The sequence below is a fragment of the Natrix helvetica genome (assembly GCF_964273705.1).
Source record: "Natrix helvetica genome assembly, chromosome: Z".
NCBI lineage: Eukaryota > Metazoa > Chordata > Lepidosauria > Squamata > Natricidae > Natrix > Natrix helvetica.
This window is the reverse complement of record NC_138554.1, coordinates 137263110-137284481: the sequence shown is the minus strand read 5'-3', so window position 1 is coordinate 137284481 and position 21372 is coordinate 137263110. Positions and strand designations below refer to the sequence as shown.

At 44.9% G+C, this 21372-nt stretch overlaps 1 protein-coding gene across 1 annotated transcript in view; it reads left to right on the top strand.

Moving 5' to 3' along the window:
* The window catches only part of LOC309401168 (mitogen-activated protein kinase kinase kinase 3-like), a 102189-nt gene that overhangs the window by 40882 nt on the left and 39935 nt on the right, over positions 1 to 21372 (top strand). Inside the window, exons 3-6 of the mRNA XM_081970206.1 lie at positions 6916 to 7019; positions 13691 to 13734; positions 14712 to 14811; positions 18960 to 19073. Of these exons, the coding sequence (XP_081826332.1) occupies positions 6916 to 7019; positions 13691 to 13734; positions 14712 to 14811; positions 18960 to 19073 (362 nt within the window). The remainder of the gene's footprint in view (positions 1 to 6915; positions 7020 to 13690; positions 13735 to 14711; positions 14812 to 18959; positions 19074 to 21372) is intronic.

The window sequence follows — 21372 nt, the reverse complement described above, 5'->3', positions numbered from 1 at the left end:
AAAGAAAAGACTGGGTGGCCACTTGTCTGAAATGGCATAGGGCAGTGATGGCTAACTTTTTTGTTCTTGCGTGCCAAAATCATGCACGTATGCCCACACACATAATGCAGTGCATGCAACCCCTGTGCGCATGTGCACATGACACCCTCCACATCCCCCCCTGCACATGTGTGTAAGCTCCCCACGCCCCGTTTTGGGCCTAGCAGGCCTCCCTGAAGCCTCCTGGGACCAAAAATGGTTGGAGGGGGGTGCAGTGCCCCTCTGCACCCCCCCATGCATGTGCACCTGACCCCCATGTGGGGGGGCACATACGCACATGCAACAGCCTGCCTCCCACATGCGCTGCAGAGTGCCAAAAAACAGCTGGCTGGCAGGAGGCGTATGTGCATGCGCAGTGGAGCTGAGCTGAGCTGGGCGATGGCTCGCGTGCCCATAGAGAGGACTCGCCATCACGTGCATAGGGTCTCTTGCTTGAGCAGAGGGCTGGACTAGAAGACCTCCAAGGTCCCTTCCAGCTATTCTGTTCTGCTTAAAAGTATTGAAAGCCGTGGAGAGTGTAAAAATTGATATCTAGACAAAGTTTTTGTTGATATTTTGTTGATATTAAGCATGCAGATCTGGCACCAATTAAAAGTTTGCAGCCATTTTTAAAATATCATGATTTCCCCCCCAAATTCTGAGATAGTCTTCGACTTACAACAGTTTATTTAGTGACTATTTAAAGTGACTTACAACATTTTTCTCACTTACGACCGTTGCAGCATCCCCTTGGTCATTTTGATCAAAATTTGGATACTTGGCAATTGACTCATATTTATGATGGTTGCAGCGTCCCGGGGTCACTTAATGCCCTTTTGTGACCTTTCGGCAAGCAAATGCAATTTGGGAAAATCAGATTCATTTAACAACACTGATACTAGCTTGCATAGGGATTCACTTAGCAATTGTGGCAAGAGAGTTGTATGAGGCAAAACCCACTTAACAGCAAAGGTTTGGGGCACAGTTGTGGTCATAGGTTGAGGACTACCTGTACACATTGTGGGGGCATAGTGTCTTTGCAGGACGTATAGTCTAAATTTTAACCCAGTGAGGGCAAACCTTTTTGGCACCGAAAAAGGGAGCATTTCGTGTGGGCACGTGGGCTTGTTTGGGCTGTGACCAAGAAGTGTAGCTGCTCACGGAAAAATGCCGGAAAAATGTACTTCTGGTTATTGCCGCCAGGTCTTCCGGTTACTCCTGCGCATACATGCTCACACCGGAAAACGGAAGATCAGCTCTTCCAGTTTCTGGCACTGACATATGCACAAAGGCCAGCTGATCATTGTGTGCGCATGCTCTTCCAGAAACCCGGAAGAGGAACAGGTGATGCCATGTGTGCCAGGAGACATGTCTCCATGTGCCATTTCGGGCATGCGTGCCATAGGTTCGCCATCACGGGCCTAGTGTCTGTAGGGCTGCGGGGTCTGGGCAGGATATAGAGATTAAAAGCCCAACGGTAAAAACTGAGAAGAGAGTTAGTAGTAGCTCTGCCTGAGGCCCAAAGCCAACAGGTGGCCCGTGATGGTGAACCTATGCGTCCCCAAAGTGGCACATGGAGCCATGTTGCCTGGCACATGCAGCAGCATCCGTTCCTCTTCTTTCTGGTTTCTGGCATGCATGGGCATGTGATGATCAGCTGGCCTTCGTGGGTGCATCAGTGCTGGGAACCGGAAGAGCTGGTCTTCCGTTTTCCGGTGGGGGCATGTACACTGGCCAGCTGATTGTCGTGTGCGCATGCGCGGCAGTAACCCAGAAGACTTGCTGGCAGTAACCGGAAGTACATTTTCCGGCGCCCGCACACCTACTGGGCAACTATTTTTGTTGGTCATGGCCCAGACAAGTGCATGTGCCCACAGGAAGTGCTCCCTTTTCGGCACTCAGTGCCGAAAAGGTTCGCCCTCACTGGGCTAGGCCCTGTCCCTCAGTCCTATTTCTCTACCTCAGCAACTTTGCATGGACTCCAACTCCCAAAATCCCACAGCTAACCTGTGTGGACTTCAACTCCCAAAATGCCCCACTAGCCTGCTTCCAGAATTCTGGAAGCTGGAAACTACATATTTTGAAATCGCTACTCTTAAAGGGTAGAGTTTCTGAAGAAACCTGTAGCAGTTTGATTTTCAGTGCTTGGGTAAAGAAAGATAAAGAAGAATAAAGCCTATTATGTTTCAACTGAGGCCTTTGCATGCATTCATGTATCTGAAGCCCTCAATTTTCCTATTCTGTCTTAAATGGCTGGGTAATTCTGGTAACTGAAAGAATCCTAAGTGGCAATTCATACCGATAGAATTTTTGCTTTTTTATTTTCATTTTCAGTAGTTCAAGCTTTTTCAAGTAATGGGGCTCTAATCATTTTTAATCATAAACTTTACTGTATTTCATTCAAATCTGCATTGAAGGAATGCAATGTAACATATTTACATTGCCATAAAGGGGGAAAATCGTCTTTTATTAAGCCTACAAATGTAATTCTACTTTGTTATACTTTGTGATATGCTTTCTTTTTTCATTTTTAACATTTTTTTCTTACTTTTTTCTTGTTCTTCAATTTTATTGATTAATATAGACCGTATTTTTCCGAGTATGAGACGCACCAAGGTTTTGAAGAAGCAAATTTTAAAAAAAAGTAGGTAGGTAGGTAGAGGGATAGAGAGGGAGAGAAAGAGAGAGAAATACTGTAGGTAGGTAGGGAGAGAGAGTAGGTAGGTAGGTAGATGCTTCCAGGTGTATTTATCCATGTGCTGGAGAAGGAAATCGCTGACAATCTGCAGCACCTAAGACTTTGTTTTTGCTGGCACAGCACTTGGTCAATCTAATTCTCTTCCATCAGTTAAAGAGCTTTCTGAATGAAAAAAAAAGGTTTTGCACTCTGAAAACCTCCCCAAAATGGCCCGTTTTTCGTGAAAACAGGCACATTTTCTTTTTTAAAAAGGCATGAATAGCCCGGGGGGGGGGGGGGGGCTTGCAGAGTGCTCCTGGGGGATGGGGGAGCCAAAAACAAGCAAAAAGAGGCCTGTTTTTCAGGAAAATGGGCCCGCTTTTGTAAAAAAAAAAAGGCATGCATAGCCTTATGGAGGCTTATAGAGTGCTCCTGGGGCTGGGGGAGGGGCAAAACTGAGCAAAAAATGCCCCCTTTTTTGCTCATTTCTGCCCTCCCCAGCCCCCAGGAGCTCTCTGAAAGCCTCCATAAGGCTATGCACGGCCATTTTGGTGAAGGGGGTGGGGCTTCGGGAGGCAAAAAAATGCTGTATTCAGTGTATAAGACGCACCCAGATTTTCAGCCTCTTTTTTATAAAAGGTGCGTCTTATACTCCGAAATATACAGTAACTGATAAAATTATGGAGAAAAATATTAGCTCCCTGTGATCTTACATATTCTGGGTTTGTGAGTGCATAAGGACACTTCTTGGTAATGGATAGGAATATTCAAAGTCCTCGATTTACGGCCACAATTTGGACCAGAATTTCTATTGCTAAGCATTGTAAAGTACGTTGTGCCCGATTTTATGATCTTTTTTTGCCACAGTTATTAAACACCATAGTTATTAAGTGAATCAGGGATGCTTTCGTGTGCTGTGTGGTGTAACAGTGTTTAGTAGGTTTATTTCCTTAGCAATTCCCTTCACTAAAACCCAGAACTGCCCCAGTTGAGTCCAGCCAAAAGCACGACGATGCTAGACTACAGAGCAATGGCTGAAGTCCACACGGCCCTTGAGAGTTTCCCAAACAAGATTAAAGTCGCCAGCCTAAATTAAATCCACAACACAGATAGGTCTTGACTTACAACAGTTCATTTAGTGACCATGCAAAGCAGGGGTGGGCTTCAAAAATTTCAGCAATGGGTTCTGTGACTAGTTGCTGAGGGGGCGTGGCCTACTTGGTCTTCTGCACCACGGCGGGAGGGGGAGGCACATTTTCACTCTCCCCAGGAGCCGGAGGCTTTTCTTTGAGTCTCCGGGAGGGTGAAAACTGTCTCCCCTGGGTTCCATAGGAACCTCTGGGGGACCGTTCCCCCCCCCCGAGCCTCTACGGGGGCCCTGCACTTACCTCGCATCCAAATTGAGCCACGTGGAGACTCCGAGAAAGGGAGGGGTGAGCAGGGCGAGGCCAGCCAGGGGTAGGATTTGGAGGTTCTCCGAACTGGCCATAATGTTAGCTACGGATTCTCCCAAACCTGGGCGAACCCGTAGCAGCCCACACATGGTTCAGAGTTAGAACGGCAGTGAAGAAGGTGACTTATGACCATTTTTCACAGTTATAGTCCTTTCTAGCATGATCATCTGTTCCAAATTCAGATTCTTGGCAACCGGTTCATAGTTACAACGGTCGCATGTGATCCCCTTTTGCGACTTTCTGACAAGCAAAGTCAATGGGGGAAGCAAGATTCACTTAGCAACTGGGATACTAACTTAACAACGGAAGCGATTCACTTCAAAACTGCTAAGAAATGTCGTAAATTGGGGCAAAACTCACTTGACAAATGTCTCATTGAACAACAACAAAATGTTCAATTGTGGTCATAAGTTGGGGACTAAAGGGTACATGTGTTAAGAAAAGTCCAGAGTTCACAAGGCACAATCCAAAGCAAAGCTCAACTTTTGAGCCCCACTTAACTTTAACTTTAACTTTAATTTGATTTCTAGACCGCCCCTCTCCCAGAAGGGACTCGGGGCGGTGTACAGTCATATTAAAAAACAATAATATACATAGTATAAATATAAAATAAATATAGGTGTGGCTGGAGGAGGTAGCAGTAGTTTACTGTACAATAGTTAAAGTTAGATTTAAAATTAAAAATTTAAAGATTTAAAAAAATTTAAAAATACATTAAAAACACCCCTAAAAACTATCCCAGGATAAGATATTTGCCAGGAGGTATAAATGGGACTATCAATGGGCCAGGCCAGCTAATTGGAACAGGTGGGTCTTAAGTTTCTGTCGGAAGGAGCGGAGGTCGGTAGTGGTTCTGATATCGGGGGGGAGGTCATTCCAGAGGGTTGGGCCCATCACAGAGAAGGCTCTACTCCTAGGTGCCGCCCGTTGGCATTGCTTGGTGGACGGCACCCGGAGGAGTCCCTCCCTGTGAGAGCGAATTGGTCGCAGGGATGTATGCGGTAGGATACAAATTTTTATTGTTAAAGCAAGAGCATAGTTGTGAGTTTTGCCACATTTTACGACCTTCCTTCCTTGCCATAGTTGTTAAATGAATTGTTGCAGTCTTTAGGTTAGTAATCCGATTGTTAAGTGAATCTGGTTTTCCTATTGACTTTGATTGTCAGAAGGTCGCAAAAGCGGATCACATGACCCCAGGACACTGCGACCGTCATAAATATGAACCAGTTGCCAAGCGTCTGAATTTTGGTCAAGTGACCGTGGGAAATATTACAAACATCTTAAGCGCGAAAAATGGCCATAAGTTACTTTTTTCAGTGCTGTCCCAAAGGTGCTTTTTTTCCCCCAAGAGGCAACTGAACTTTGTGGTTTTTCTTGGAAGACGTTTCGCTTCTCATCCAAGAAGCTTCTTCAACTCTGTGCTGGATGTTGGGGAACGGAAGAATTTATATTCCTTGCAGAAGAAACTTCCTGGATGAGAAGCGAAATACACTATATTGCCAAAAGTATTCGCTCACAACTGAATCTGAATATGTGGATGGGTGAGCGAATACTTTTGGCAATATGGTGTAACTTCAAAGAAAAAACAACAACCAGAAAGTCTTGGGAAAAAAACACCTTGGGACAACTATGTCAATCTGGATGAGTGAGAATCTCCAGACACATTTTTTTTTCCAGTTCTGTTGTAACTCCAAACAGGCACTAAATGAATGGTTGTAAGTAGAGGACTAGATATATTTTCTTTGGGGGGGGTGCACGGAAAAGTAAGTAACCTCCCTCCCCCAAAATTTCGGTGTTTGGGTAGCTGAAGTCCTGACTGAATACATTTATTTTTTTCAACAACTTTATTCATTCTGTTGCAAATTCATTCCAAACTATAGGGTGGGTGTCACTGCCTTAGGGAAGAAATATTGATGGCTTTCCAGTAATACTAGAAGCAAAGTGTAATCCAAATTTTAGGGAGGATATTGTTTTACCTCTCTCTGCCTTTGTGTCTTTCTCTTTGTTCCTGATCTTACTTCTCCCTGTAGCTAGACCCACTGATGGATGGGGTACCTCTCTGAGATCTTGGCTAAGGCTGCAATGCAGGTGGTCCTCAAGTTACGACCACAACTGAGCCCCAAATTTCTCTCACGAAGCGAGAACAGTGGTTAAGTGAGCTTTGCCCCATTTGACAAACTTTCTTGCACACTGTTGTTGAATCACTGCGGTTTTTAAGTTAGTAACATGGTTGTTACGTGAATCGGGCTTCCATCATTCTCAGAAGGTCACAAAAGAGGGGGGGGTGTCCCATGCGACACTGCAACGGAGTCTGTTGCCAAGCATTTAAATTGGTCATAAGTGTGAAAACGGCTTTAAGTCATTTTTTCCAATGCCGTTGTAACTTTGAATGGTCCCTGTGAACTGTTGTAAGCCGAGGACTACCTATATATCTTTGAACAGTGAGGGCTAACCTTTTTGTCGTCACCTGCCGAAAGTGAGCGCGGGCTCCCACACCTATAATGCAATGCACACATGACACACATACACGGTACCACCACCCCCGCGTGCACCTTTTATAACCTCGCGCACCTCTCGCTCCTCCCTGCAGCTTCCTGGGACCAAAAACGGGCCACAGGGGAGCCCGCCACCCCCCCATGCGCTCCCCCCTGCCCCAGTGTATGCACCTGTGACCCCCACACCCCCTCCCCATGCATATGCAGCGGATACCTGACCCCAAAGTTTCAGAGGCCTAACCTAATTCTTTTGTTTTGTTTCTGTTTGCAGATGAGGAAGAAGTTCTTAATTCGATTATGAAGGATCTCGCCGCCCTGGGCAAATGCGGTGGATTTTTAGACAGCAACCGGAATAAGAATCATTCGAACAAACAGGTTAGCCCTGGGCCTCCAAACTCTTCTACCGTTCTCACTGTTCCTGCATAACGCAAAAGGGGTTAGAACTGTGTTTTCCGACCTTGGTGGTTTTAAGATGGCTGTCTGTGTCCTTTCACAGAATTCTCTGGCCAACTTTGCTGCCAAGGTTGAGGAATAATGGGTTGGGAATTGATAGCATGGGGCTTACAGCCGAAAAAGCAGAATATTTATTTCATTTATGAATTAAATTTATATACTCTCAGGGGTTGCCACAAAGAAGAGGGAGTCAAACTATTCTCCAAGGCACCTGAGGGTAGAACAAGAAGCAATGGGTGGAAACTAATGAAGGAGAGAAGCAATTTAGAACTGAGGAGAAATTTCCTGACAGTGAGAACAATTAATCAGTGGAACAGAAGTTGCCTCCAGAAGTTGTGAATGGCCCAACACTGGAAGTCTTTAAGAAGATGTTGGATAGCTATTTGTCTGAAACGGTATAGGGTTTCCTGCCTAGGCAGGGGGTTGGACTAGAAGACCTCCAAGGTCCCTTCCAACTCTGCTATTGTATTGTACTGCCCATCTCCCTATCAAAAGCCATTCTGGGTGGAATATGAAATGGACAGGACTGTTTGTTGTATATGAATTTTGATCAACTTTGTCCACTTTAAGAGGGATGGGCTTTAGTTTTGAATCAGAATAGAGCTGGAAGGGACTTTCGAGGTCTTCTAGTCCAGCCCCCTGCTCAAGCAGGAAACTTAATACCATTTCAGACAAATGGTTGTCCAGTTTCTTCTTAAAAACATCCAGTGATGGAGCATTCACAACTTCTGGAGACACTTCGTTCCACTGGTTAGTTGTACACACACTGTTAGGAAGTTTATTCCCGGTTGTTTCTCTCCTTGATTCATTTCCATCCATTGTTTCTTGTTTGGCCTTCTGGTGCTTTGGAAAATAAATTAACCCCCTCTTCTTTGATAAATTTTGATCAACCTCAGCCACTTTTAAGATAGGTGGACTTCAGTTTTGTAGATCAATTTTGGTGAATGTTAGCAATTTTGAGATGGGTGGGTTTCAATTCCCAGAATTATGGGAGTTGAATGCCACCCCTTAAAGTAACTAAGGTTGATTAACGCTTTTGTGGATATTAGAAATGGCGGCCCTCTATTTAAAAAGTGACAAGAAACAAAAAGCATTTCACTTTTTAATTTTTGGATTCTCTCCCCTCCCTCCCAATTTTTCCATTTCTGCTATTTTGTGTTTTATCTTCCATTGAAATAGAATAAAGCTGATTAAAAAAGAAAGACAGCCGAGCAAAGGAACATAAGGTCAATTTTGACGTTAGCTATCTAGAAAAGAACCCTTGCTGACATGTGCGAAAAGAAAGTGGATCATCGCATTGATTTTTGAGAAAACTGCTTTAATTTGATCCAAACCAATTATCCAATCTGGAAAACCAATTTGATTTGGGGATTAAATTCAGTTGATTTTAATTTGCATTTCTGGGTGCCCTTGGGTTTATAAAATCCTGCTGTTAACCCCTGTAGTCAGCAAGGACCAAGGCGCATTTAAAAAAACACCACTGAATTATGGATTTGGGATTGAATAATGCAGATTCTAACCCCCAAACCCCATCCTTTTCTTCCCATCACTATAACAACATCTGCTTGTTGACGAAAACAAACACGTATCTGCACTCCAGGGTGTAACAGCTCTGTGAGTTGAATTCAGCCCTATAGCAGCCTGTCCTGAAAAATGATTCAAGATGTTTAGGATATTCACGAGGTCGCTAACAGCTGTCGTACTGTCAATGAGCCAATAAGGCTTTGATTGACAGTGGAATTATTTTTTTATGGAAACTGATGCACCAGTGGGGTGGAGAGCAGGCAGAATTTGGCAAGCACCATCTTGGGATAACTTGAGAAATGTTGGGGAGTAGAGATTAGTTTTTCTTCTACTCTTTTCCTACTCTATTCAATCCCCGTCTACTCAATCATTATTCTCCTTTTCTCTTCTCTTCTCTTCTCTTCTCTTCTCTTCTCTTCTCTTCTCTTCTCTCTCCTCTCTCTTCCATCCCATCCCATCATTCTATTCCATTCTAATTGTAGTTCTCTTCTGTTCATTTCTTTTCTTTTCTGTTCTATTCTATTGCATTGCATTACATTCTTCTCTCTTTCTTGATTTTCTTCTTCAGTTTTTTTTTCTTGTCTGTTTATCTTTCATTCTTTTGTTTGTTTTTTAAAATAATCAGTCAAGTTATAAAATTACAGAAAAACAACAGACAGAAGATTATCAGAGCACATTCATGAACACCGATTAGCTTTTGGAACCTATAGTGAACTTCATGACACATAGGTATAATTAACCAAATTTCCAAACCAGGGAAACTGTCAGCATGGTAGACCAAGCCAGGTCCCCAAAATAGCAGACAATGCCTTGAAGCCTGGCACTCAGACAAAACAGCCATCATCAGGCACATAGAGAAAAGCAACGTTTGCACACTCTACAAAAGAACAATAAAAAAGGCAAAGAAAGAAACAAAACAAACAAATAGACCGGAATTTCAGCTTAACCGAGGAAATACTAAGGTGAAAAACCACATCGCCTCCAACACAGTGGTAATTTTCTCTCTCGGAATCTCTAGGTCTCACCAAAGTTCAGCAAAATATTCAAAGCTAGTTCTACTAACGAAGCTGGCTTCTGTTCAGTGCTGGTCCAAAAAGGACCAGGATACAAAATGGTTTTGGTTTCCCCTTCTCATTGGGCCTCTTTTGCCCATGCTTGTTTTCCTAGCAAGTCAGAGAGTGGGGGAAGTTTCATCCAGCACAGCTTTTCTGAAGCCTCACTCATATTTCTCTTCTCGCCCGGTCAACTACTGGTGTGTGTGTGTGTGTGTGTGTGTGTGTGTGTTGCCTGGTGTGTTTCCCTTGGCCCTTAACGAAAGGAGGTCATTGTTATTGTTTCACGGTGAAGAAAGAGGATGCAGCTCACATGTTTCCTCTCTTCGGGGCATGCTTTAAACAAGTACTTCATCCATTTCCAGCAACAAATTATTCATAGCAGTTGAGTTGTTCTGCTCAATAAACAAATAGCATTAAGACCGTGGTGGCGCAGTGGGTAGAGTGCAGTACTGCAGGCTACTTCTGCTGACTGCCGGCTGTCTACAATTTGGCAGTTCAAATCTCACCATGCTCAAGGTTTACCCAAGGTGGGTAAAATGTGGATTGCCCCCAGATTGTTGGGGGCCATAGGCTGACTCTATAAACCGCTTAGAGAAGGCTGCAAAGCACTGTAAAGTGGTACGTAAGTCTAAGGGCTATTGCTATTGGGCCTTAAGGACTGTCTTCCCTTGGTCTTCCCTTGGTTGTCCAAATAGGTGTGGAATACAGGCAGGTTTCTTTGCAAGGCATATCTGAATGACCTCTCCTTATTTAGACCAAGGTTGGAGAACTATAGCTCTTTTATGACCTGTGGACTTCAACTCCCACACTGATCTCTGACTCTGAAGGCAGCTGATAACTGTCAGACGGCCCTGGCCCCAACTCTGCCTCTGACACAGAGCCCTCATCAGAGCCTTCCCCAGACTCCAGGACTGACCCATCCTCCTCCCCAACCTCCTCACTGTCCGAATCTGCTGCCAGCTCCACCACCTTGCTCCTCTGAAATGTAGCCCCTCCCTCTTGGAAATCTTGGACCACAGTATACTCCATCACAGGGGCACTGAAACTGTCATAAATAAATTCCAAAAATGTTTGGACTACCTCACAAATCTGACAAAATCTCTTTAACTTACTCACTGCAGGTAGCCCTCGACTTACAACCATTCACTTAGTGACTGTTCAAAGTTAGAACGGCACTGAAAAAAAGTGATCCTTTTTCCCAGTTGCAGCGTCCCACATGAAGATGCTTGGCAGTTGACTCAAATTTATGACGGTCGCAGTGTTCCCATGGTCACATCATCCCCTTTTGTGATCTTCTGATCACTAAAGTCAATGGGGAAGGCCAGATTCACTTAACAACCATGTTAATAATGACTGCAGGGGTCAACAATGGTGTCAAGAAAGGTCGTAAAAGGGGGCAAAACTCACAAGAACTGTCTTGCTTAGCAGAGATTTTGGGCTCAGTGGTGCTTGTGAGTCAAGGGCTATCTATGGGGGCTGTTTTTGACAACACTTCAATTCGGGTATAGAGAATAACCTAACATCCATACAAGCAATGATAGCCTGGTGGAAAATAGATTAGGATCGTCTATTCAGCGGTTATTAAGAGAGATTTCTCTTTCGGCAGGAATAGCTAAGAAACTCCAAAGGATCAACCAGTGAAGTGAATCCACAGTGACGATCCAGTTTAGTGACCCACCAAATTCAGCTGATTTCCAGTTATTGATGGGTATCAGTTGAATTTGGCATTTTCGCTACATTAACAGAGGGATAGAATCAACATCATGGGAACTGTTACTACTGCTTTATAATGCCCTGGTAAGGCCATCCTTGAGATGTGGTGGCTAAGATGCTGAGCTTGTCAATCAGAAAAGTCAGCAGTTCAGCGATTCGAATCCCTAGCGCCAAATAATAGAGTGAGCTCCCGTTGCTTATCCCAGCTTCTGCCAGCCTAGCAATTCGAAAGCATGTAAAAAATGCAAGTAGAAAAAATAGGAACCACCTTTGGTGGGAAGGTAATAGCTTTCCATGCACCTTCAGCATTGGGTGATGCCAGCCACATGACTACGGAGACGTCTTTGGACAGCGCTGGCTCTTCGGCTTTGAAACAGAGATGAGCCCTGCCCCCTAGAGTTGGGAACTACTAGCACATATGTACGAGGGAAACCTTTACCTTAAGATCATCTTGGAACACTGCATCCAGTTTTGGTCAGCACATTATAAAAAAATATGTTGAGACTCTGGAAAGAGTGCAGAAAAGAGCAACAAAAATGATTATGGGACTGGAGGCTTAAAAATATGAAGAATGGTTGCAAGAACTGGGCATGGCTAATTTAATGAAAAGAAGGATTAGGGGTGACATGATAGCAGTCTTCAGTTGTTTGAGGGGCTGCCCCAAAGAAGAGGGAGTCAAGCTGTTCTCCAAAGCCCCTGAAGGCAGGAGACGAAGCAACAGATGGAAACTAATCAAAGAGAGAAGCAACCTGGAAATAAGGAGAAACTTCCTAACAATGAGAACAATTAACCAGTGGAACATCTTGCCTCCAGAAGTTGTGGGTGCTCCAACATAGAGGTTTTTAAGAAGAGGCTGAACAGCCACTTATCAAAATGGCGTAGGGTCTCCTACTTTTGCAGGGGGTTGGGCTAGAAGACCTCCAAGGTCCCTTCCTACTCTCTGTTATTCTGAAACCGATCAACTTCAGCCATTCGTTGATGCAGTCCACTTCGCCACATCAGGATGTGGTCTTTTTAATACACACATAAATAGCCGTCAAACTGAAACTTTCTCACTGCCGCAACATATTTTCGGGTGCATAGAATGGAAGCATGGAAACTGCTAATCATGTTCTGGGTAAACCTCAAGTGAGAGATAAGAAGAGTTTTCAGGAAAAGGCGTCATCAGTTCGCCCCTCTAGGAATTCTCCTGTTTAGATACCAGCAGTGTGTGGCTGATCTTTCCAAACGATGCGCGGTCCCAAATATAGGATACGCTTTTTCCATTCCCAAAAGAAACCAGAGGGAGAAAAAGGAGAGAGAGAGAGAGAGATAAGGTTTATTTCTACATAAAAAAAGAACTTCAAGCATACTGGCCCCACCTAATTCTCCAACCAGTTGTAGATTTTACGTTGTAGATTTTACGGAGCAGCTTTACGCTCCTGGTTTACAAGAAATGGACATATGTTTCCAAAACTTCCAGTTTGGGGAACAGCAAAATGTTAAGATTGTGCTGGGTGTATTGGTTTGCAGAGCTGCAGTTTTAGGCTCCATTGAGAGAAAGCAAATTCACACAACATGCTAAATCCTATCCTGGTTTGTTGCATTATGTTATCAGAGCACTCAACCAGCTGATTCAGCACCACAAGTATTATTTTAAGGGTTGCCAGCGGAAGGAGTCTTCCCTGGGTCCCGCAGAAATGCAGAATATAAGATGGACCTGCCCAGATATTATCCTTATTCAGTTTGGGAGGGGGGCTGCGCAATATTGCATACACCAAGTAACAAGAGGGGACGATGGATGGATTGGAACTGAGACTGAATACCTAACAGCAGGTACCATGAGAATACTAGGAGGACTGTCTGTCTCTCTTTGTCTGTTTCTATCTATCTCTTTTATCAGCTATGTATTATCTCTCACTATCATCTTACCATCTATCCACCCACCCACCCATCCATCCATCCATCCATCAGTTATTCATACCTACCTACCTACCTACCTCTATCATCTATCTATCATCTATCTATCATCTATCTATCTATCATCTAATTCATCCATAAGTATCCATCTCTATCTATCTATCTATCTATCTATCTATCTATCTATCTATCTATCTATCATCTATCATCTATCTTATCATATTTATCAATCATATCTATCAATCTATCTATCTATCCATCTCTTTGCCATCCATCCATCCATCCATCCATACCTACCTATCTTTCTGTGTGTGTCTGTCTGTCTGTCTCTCCATCCATCCATCTATCCATCCATCCTTTGGTATCCTAATTAATGTTTTTCTGTCTCTTTTTCTTCCATAGTTGCGGAATGCTAGGATCAAGTTTGAGCATGATGGAGAAAAAAGGTACATTTATTTTATTTATTCATTAAATTTCCTCCTTACAAGTCACTCAGTACATGGATGTATCAGGTTTAGATATTTTGCTTGTTTTTTGCTGAACCTTAAAAAACGTAAACTCATAAGTAAATAAAGGCCAACATTCTTTCCTTTATTGGGGTGTTTTCTTCAAAAAGTTGTCCTCCTTCAGGTATCCATACAGAATGGTGATATAGCACTGAGACGTGGGTTATATTTTTATTTATTCTCTCATGCTTACATGCCGCTCCCATTGAAAATTAATTAATTTAATTTAAAGCATTAAATGTGGCCCTTCCAATCAATTTTGCAACTTTGGGCGATGGACAGTAGATGGAACCAAAAACTAAAGAAAGCACTTCAGTTAAAATCCAAATTATTACTCAGCAAATGACTCTGAGCAGCTTACATTCTTCATTCTAGCTGCGATAAGATTAAAATTATGCAGCTATGCCAATTTATTAAATGCGTTTGGTTTGTTAAGAATTGAGTAGAAGGGCAGAATTTCTCAGCTTTGGATGAAAAGGCACCAACTGCTCTAGGTAGTCTTATGACCACAATTGTTGCCCAAATTTTTTGGTGCTAAGCAAGACAGTTGTTAAATGAATTTTGCCCCATCTTTGTAACCTTTTTTGTTAAGTGAGAAGCTGCAGCTGTTGAGTTAGTAACACAGTTGTTAAATGAATCTGGCTTCCCCATTGACTTTGCTCGTCAGAAGGTCGCAAAAGGGGATAATATGACCCCTTAGCAACCCGTCATAAATATGAGTCAGCTGCCAGGCATCTGAATTTTGATCACTTAACCCTGCAACAGTCGTAAGTGTGAAAAATGGTCATAAGTCACTTTTTTGTGACTGTTGTAACTTCAAACTGTCACTAAACATACTGTTGTAAGCCAAGGACTACCTTGACAATATTGCTAGGATGATGTTAATTGTTTTCAATTTCATCCTCCTCCTCCTGCAGGATTATCCAGTTTCAGAGGCCGGTTAAATTCAGAGATGTTTTGCAGAAGGTTATGGATGCTTTTGGGCAGTTGATGGATTTGCATTATGCTGAGAATGAGGTACTTTGTATGTTACTTTTTCTTCTGTCTCTGCTGTCCTCTTGCTCTGGCATCTGTCTGTCACAATATCCCGTATTTTAAAAGCCATTGCAAAAAGAACTTCCAAAATTTAGAGAGGCGTCATATCTCTTGCATTTAGCCAGGGATATCCAACGTTGGTAACTTTGAGACTTGTGGACTTCAACTCTCAGAATTCCCTAACTGGCATGCTTTAAAATGGATGGACCAACTCTCAGAATTCCCCAGCCAGGATGATTTAAGATGGGTGGACTTCAACTCCCAGAATTTCCCGGCCAGCGTGCTTTAAGATGGGTGGACTTCAACTCCCAGAATTCCCTGGCCAGCATGCTTTAAGGTGGGTGGACTTCAACTCCCAGAATTCCCCAGCCAACCTGTTTTAGGATGGCCAGTGGACTTCAACTCCCAGAATTCCCCAGCCAACCTGTTTTAAGATGGGGGGAGTTCAACTCCCAGAATTCCTTGGCAAGTATGGCTGGCCGGGGAATTCTGGGAGTTGAAGTCCACCCATCTTAAACTTGGCTGTGGTTGGATACCCCTGCTTTATCCAATAGATCAGGCATCAAACTCGATTTCATTGAGGACCACATCAGGGTTGTGCTTGACCTCAGGAGGCCGGGTTGGGCGTGGCCAGCTCGACATCACTTGTGTTGGGGGCACCTGTGGTGGCCGAGCATTATGCCGGGGAAAATGGGCTCCCGAGCTCCATTTTCGGCTGCTACGGCCTCCTCCAACCCTCTGTCGGTGAAAACGGAGCTCGAGAGCCCGTTTCGCTGGCGGAGGCACTGCGGGCCGATCCTTCACTGTTTCCAGGGTGGCCCCATAGGCCAAATCTAAGTACCCAGTGGGCTGGATCCCGCTCCCCTCCTGGTCCTTGAGTTTGACACAAATAGATGTTTGCAATAGATGTTTTGCACAGTCAGAAGTTTTGAATGACCCATGAAAAATAAGTAAGTCAATAAATCTGGAGAACGCTTTTAGTTTTGAAATTCCTTTTAGTCTAAGATGGTGCTTTTGAGAGAGAAAGCTTTTTCTGTCCCTTTATCCACTCCCTTTTTAGCTTCATGTTCTTGAGCCCTGGTTCAAACAGGGAGAGAAGCAAAGACATGAGTCAGCATTTGAAAGCTTTTGTTGCCTTCCTGCCTTACATTAATGTACTTTATTCAGTGTCTTAGATTCAGGAAAGCTGCGCTTGTTTCCTGAATTTGCAACGTGCCAACTTAACATTCCCGGTTTGCGTGCATCTAAATTTAGGCCAGTATCTGGTAGAAAACTGTCCCGTGCACACCAACAGTTTCGCTAGCATGGAGAACCCAGTTTTTCTCAGTTTTTTGGCAATGGGCAAAAAGTCAAGAGCGAGGCTGCACCACCGAGTATATACTTTTCATCCCGAGGTCTTTTGAGGCTGGCTGCTAGAGTCCCAAAGTCCCGAGAAACAGAAGGAAGGCTGTAGTAGGATATTTTTATTTCCAGATTTTGAAAGATTAATGGGCATTCCAAGAAAAGGCACTGGAGAGAGAGAGAGAGAGATAGATAGAGAGAGACGGCCCTGGAAGTGATTTGCAATCGATTGCCAGAGGAAAGCGGTTAAACAAATTCCAAGTAGGGAATGCATATAAATTGTACTGCAGTCGTAAGAATGTAAATTTAATTCTTGATTCCTCTTTGCTGGAAAAAAAGAGAAGACCTTCTTTGGAATAGGCCTGACTTGCCAGGTTAAACTGAACTCTGCCACTGATTCTAATCTGGCCAGAAATGGACATCTGATATTCTTCTCAGTTTAATTTCTATTGCCTGTGGAAATCTTCAACCAGAACAGCCACATCTCTGCAGTTTGAGAAGAAGGATATCAAAGAGACACCTTTATCCCCATTTTTGGCAGCTCTGTTCTATTCTGCACCACCAAGAAGCCCCATCCCAGAGCATGCTTCAGTGTTTGCAGGCCTATACAGGCAGTCCTCGGTTTGCGACCCGATTAAGCCAAATTTCCAATGCTAAGCAAGAACGTTGTTAAGTGAGTTTTGCCCGGTTTGCTCGCCACACTTGTTAAGTGAATCTGGCTTCCCCTATTGACTTTGATTGTCGGAAGGTCATAAAAGAGGATCACGGGACATCCCCCCCCTTCCGGGACGCCACAACGGTCATAAATATTCCAGGCAGCCAGATGAAACAGCCATAATGATAGAACCACTTCAGAAATCAGACAGTCCTTGAATTACAACCGGGTTCGTGAGAACCTATAGCTAACGTTATGGCCGCTTCGGAGAACCTCCAAATCCCACCCCTGGTTGGCCCCGCCCACTCCATTCCTCCCCTCCCCGGAGTCTCCATGCGGCCCATTTTGGATACGAGGAAAGTGCAGGGCCAGCGCAGAGGCTCAGGGAGGGGAAAAAACAGGCCTCCCGGAGGGCCTTAAGTTCCCGGGGAAGCAGTTTTCGCCCTCCCAGAAGCTCGAGTAGAGGCCCAGGGAGGGCAAAAATACCCCACCACCATGGTGCAAGAGGCCAACTAGATCACACCCACCCAGCAACTGGGAAGAGAACCCATTGCTAAAAATTTTGAAGCCCACCCCTGCTTACAACCATCATGGAACCTGCCCATCACAGCTGCCATGATCACTAAACTGGTTGGTCCTGTGATCAATTCCATTTTATGACCTTTTTTTGCAACAGGGAGTCAAGGGATCTCTATGAGCACAAGCTTTGCCAAAACTTGGAAGCGGCTGCCAGTTTTTTGCAAAACCATCATAAAACACAGTCACGTAACCAAGGGACCTTGCCAACGGCTGTAAATGCAGTTTCTTGCCAATCACCTGAAGGTTTATGGTTTCGGGGGGGTGGGGGGAGACCATCAGAAACCTCAAATCTGGGTCATAAAGGGAGGGCCCTCGAAACTTCGAACTGTTCATAAGTTGAGGTCTATCTGTGAAGCCATTGCAGTTCCCTTTCTGTATTTTCCCCGAGGATCCCATGCATTTCTAAGGTAAAGGTTCCCCTCGCACATGCGTGTTAGTCGTTCCCGACTCTAGTGGGCGGTGCTCATCTCCGTTTCAAAGCTGAAGAGCCAGCGCTGTCCGAAGACGCCTCCGTGGTCATGTGGTCGGCATGACTCAATGCCGAAGACGCACGGAATGCTGTTCCCTTCCCACCAAAGGTGGTCCCTATTTTTCTACTTGCATTTTTTACCTGCTTTCGAACTGCTCGGTTGGCAGAAGCTGGGACTAGTCACGGGAGCTCACTCCGTTACGCGGCGCTAGGGATTCGAACCGCCGAACTGCCGACCTTTCTGATCAACAAGCTCAGCGTCTTAGTTTCTAAACCAAGTTAAATAAACAGGCCTCCGGATCAAGCGAGAATCGCATTCTAAATGAATTGCAGAGCAATGCATTGTATTTGGAGTACTGGCAGTCCTTGACTTACAACCCTTCGTTTAGTGATCTTTGAAAGTTACAACGGCATTGGAAAAAAAGTGACTTATGACTGGTGTTCACACTTTAGGACTATCGGTGCATCTCATAGTCCCATGATCAAAAATCAGAGACTTGGCAACCGACTCATACTTATGACAGTTGTAGGGGGGGGGTCATGCAACCTTTTGCGACCTTCCAACAAGCAGAGTCAACGGGGAAACCAGATTCATACTTAACAACCGTGCAACTAACTTAACCGCTTCAGCGATTCACTCGGCAACCATGGAAGAAAGTTGGTAAAACGGGGCGAGCCTCACTGAACAACTGCCTCACTTAGCAACGGAAATATTTTTTGGGAGGGAGGATAAGTCAAGGGCTACCTGGATTTATTCAATCCAGGTCTTTTCTTTCCAGCAGAATGAGTGACTTTTTGGTAGTCATCCTTTCCTAAGTAATTGTTTAGATAACTTTTATCGAGTTCTTCCTTGAGGGAATGTTATGATGGAATAAAAGGTTATAGCCCCTGGTGTTTGTTTCTGTTTTCCAGTAGAAAGCTCCAATGGCTTTGCACCGTTCTGGGTTCATGGGCCCCAAACCCCTGCCGTTCCCAAGCTCCCCCCACGCCCCCCCCCTCCACCTCGCCGGCCTTCAGCCACTTCCTGCCTTTTCTCTTGTTTGCGACTCAGCTGCCTGGTCCGTGTTTGTTCAAATCTTTTTCCAGCTCCTGATTCCCCTGAAATCACAGGAAGATTTGGATCGAGCCGTGGAACATTTAGACCTGAGTCCTTCTCTCAAAAGCTTGAGGGTGTTTGTGAAAACTCCAAAGGAAACAAATGTGAGACCTGTTCTCCCCCCCCCCCTTTTTTTTTTTTAAAAAAAACATTTGTCCGTATTTTATTTGTGTACAAAGCAAAAAAAAAAAAAAAGGGCCATGTGGTCATCCGAAGGAGAGGAAACACTTGTATATTTTGATGATTGCAAAGTTAGAAGAACACCACACACCCCCGGGGAATCGGTGCTTGGCAAATCTCACTTTTCCAAACTTTTGTTTGTACGGGAAATTAGTGTTGCGCAGGTAGTCCTCAACTTGCAAACACTTGTTGAGTGACCGTTGAGCTACAACGTCGCTGAAATAAGTCACAAACAACATTTACATTTCACATTTATGACCTTTGCAGTATCCCGGTGGTCATGTGATCAAGATTCAGACACTTGGCAAGTGGCTCGTATTTATGACGGCTGAAATGTCCTGAGATTATATGATTCCCCTTTTGCAACTGTAGCTCTACCCCCGAAAGGGCCACTGAGTCCGGGTCCCACTGACCCTCTTGGTATGGCTCCCGGTCCATACCAGTCCCTTGCTCATATACCTCTACTGGCCTGGACTAGTGGTGGTCAGTCTCCTCTTAGCAGAAAGTTCACAGTAGGTCAGTCTTTTTTCCAGCCAGCGGGTCATGAGATCAGATGGTATTCAGGTGGCTGGTTGGCCCTTCTTCCTTTCTGTCTCTCTCCATCCACCATCTCTGCTCCTTTGTGGATTCCTCTGCTTGCCCCACAGAAACCTCTCCTCTCCTTCCCTATCCCTTTCTCTCCCTCAGGCTTGTCCCACAGAAGCCGCTTCTCTCCCCTTCTCTCCCTCAGGCTTGCCCCACAGAAGCCTCTCCTATCCTCTCCCCTTCTCTCCCTCAGGCTTGCCCCACAGAAGCCTCTCCTATCCTCTCCCCTTCTCTCCCTCAGGCTTGCCCCACAGAAGCCTCTCCTATCCTCTCCCCTTCTCTCCCTCAGGCTTGCCCCACAGAAGCCTCTCCTATCCTCGCTCCCTCAGGCTTGCCTCACAGAAGCCTCTCCTATCCTCTCCCCTTCTCTCCCTCAGGCTTGCCCCACAGAAGCCTCTCCTATCCTCTCCCCTTCTCTCCCTCAGGCTTGCCCCACAGAAGCCTCTCCTCTCCCCTTCTCTCCCCCAGGCTTGCCCCACAGAAGCCTCTCCTATCCTCTCCCCTTCTCTCCCTCAGGCTTGCCCCACAGAAGCCTCTCCTCTCCCCTTCTCTCCCCCAGGCTTGCCCCACAGAAGCCTCTACTATCCTCGCTCCCTCAGGCTTGCCTCACAGAAGCCTCTCCTCTCCCCTTCTCTCCCTCAGGCTTGCCCCATAGATCCTCTCCTCTCCTATCCCCTTCTCTCCTTCAGGTTTGCCTTGTTTTATTAGCATCACCTGGATATATTTTTAGCATTTGGGTACTGTTGTGCTTCATTCCCAATTAGCTCTCATTATTTGACAAGTAGAATGAATCCTAACCCTTTTAAAATAGATAGTCCTTTTTCTATGACCACAATTGGGGCCAGACATTTTTGTCGCTCAGCAAGGTGGTTTTTTTTGCCTCACACCAGATTTTATGACAATTTAGTGAACCACTGCAGTTGTTAAATGAATCGCACAATCATTAAGTGAATCTGGCTTCCCAATTGACTTTGCCCGGTTAGAAGGTTGCAAAAGGGGATCGTGTGACCTTGGGATACTGCAATGGTCATAAATGCGAACCGTTTGCCAAGCATCCAAATTTGGATCACATGACCACAGGGATGCTACAAAGGTCGTAGTTGTGAAAAATGATACTAAGTCACTTTTTTCACTGCCGTTGTCACTTCGAACGGTCACTAAATGAGCTGTCGTAAATCAAGGACCACCTGTACAGAGGGGACCTGAGGCAGGGGCTACACAGCTTTTCCCTCGCTGTTAAGTGATGTCGCCTTAAATAGATCATCTAGATTCCACTTGATTCCCTCACTAATGGAGCCCTGGAGCCTCCTGAGATGTGGTATCACTCCTTGCAACACCTGAGATAGTTGAGTCATTACCTGTATTTTTCGGAGTATAAGACACACCTTCCCCCCCCCCCAAAAAAAAAGAACGAAAATCTGGGTGCGTCTTATACACTGAATACAGCATTTTTGGCCTCCAGAAACCCCGCCCCCTTTGCAAAAATGGACATGAAGAGGGTTTGGGAGGCCTGCAAAGTTCTCCTGGGGGCTGGGGGAGGGCGAAAATGAGCCCCCCAGCCCCCAGGAGCACTCTACAAGCCTCCCAAAGCTCTGCATGCCCCCCCCTTTTTTTTTTTGCAAAAAATGAGGCGTGCAG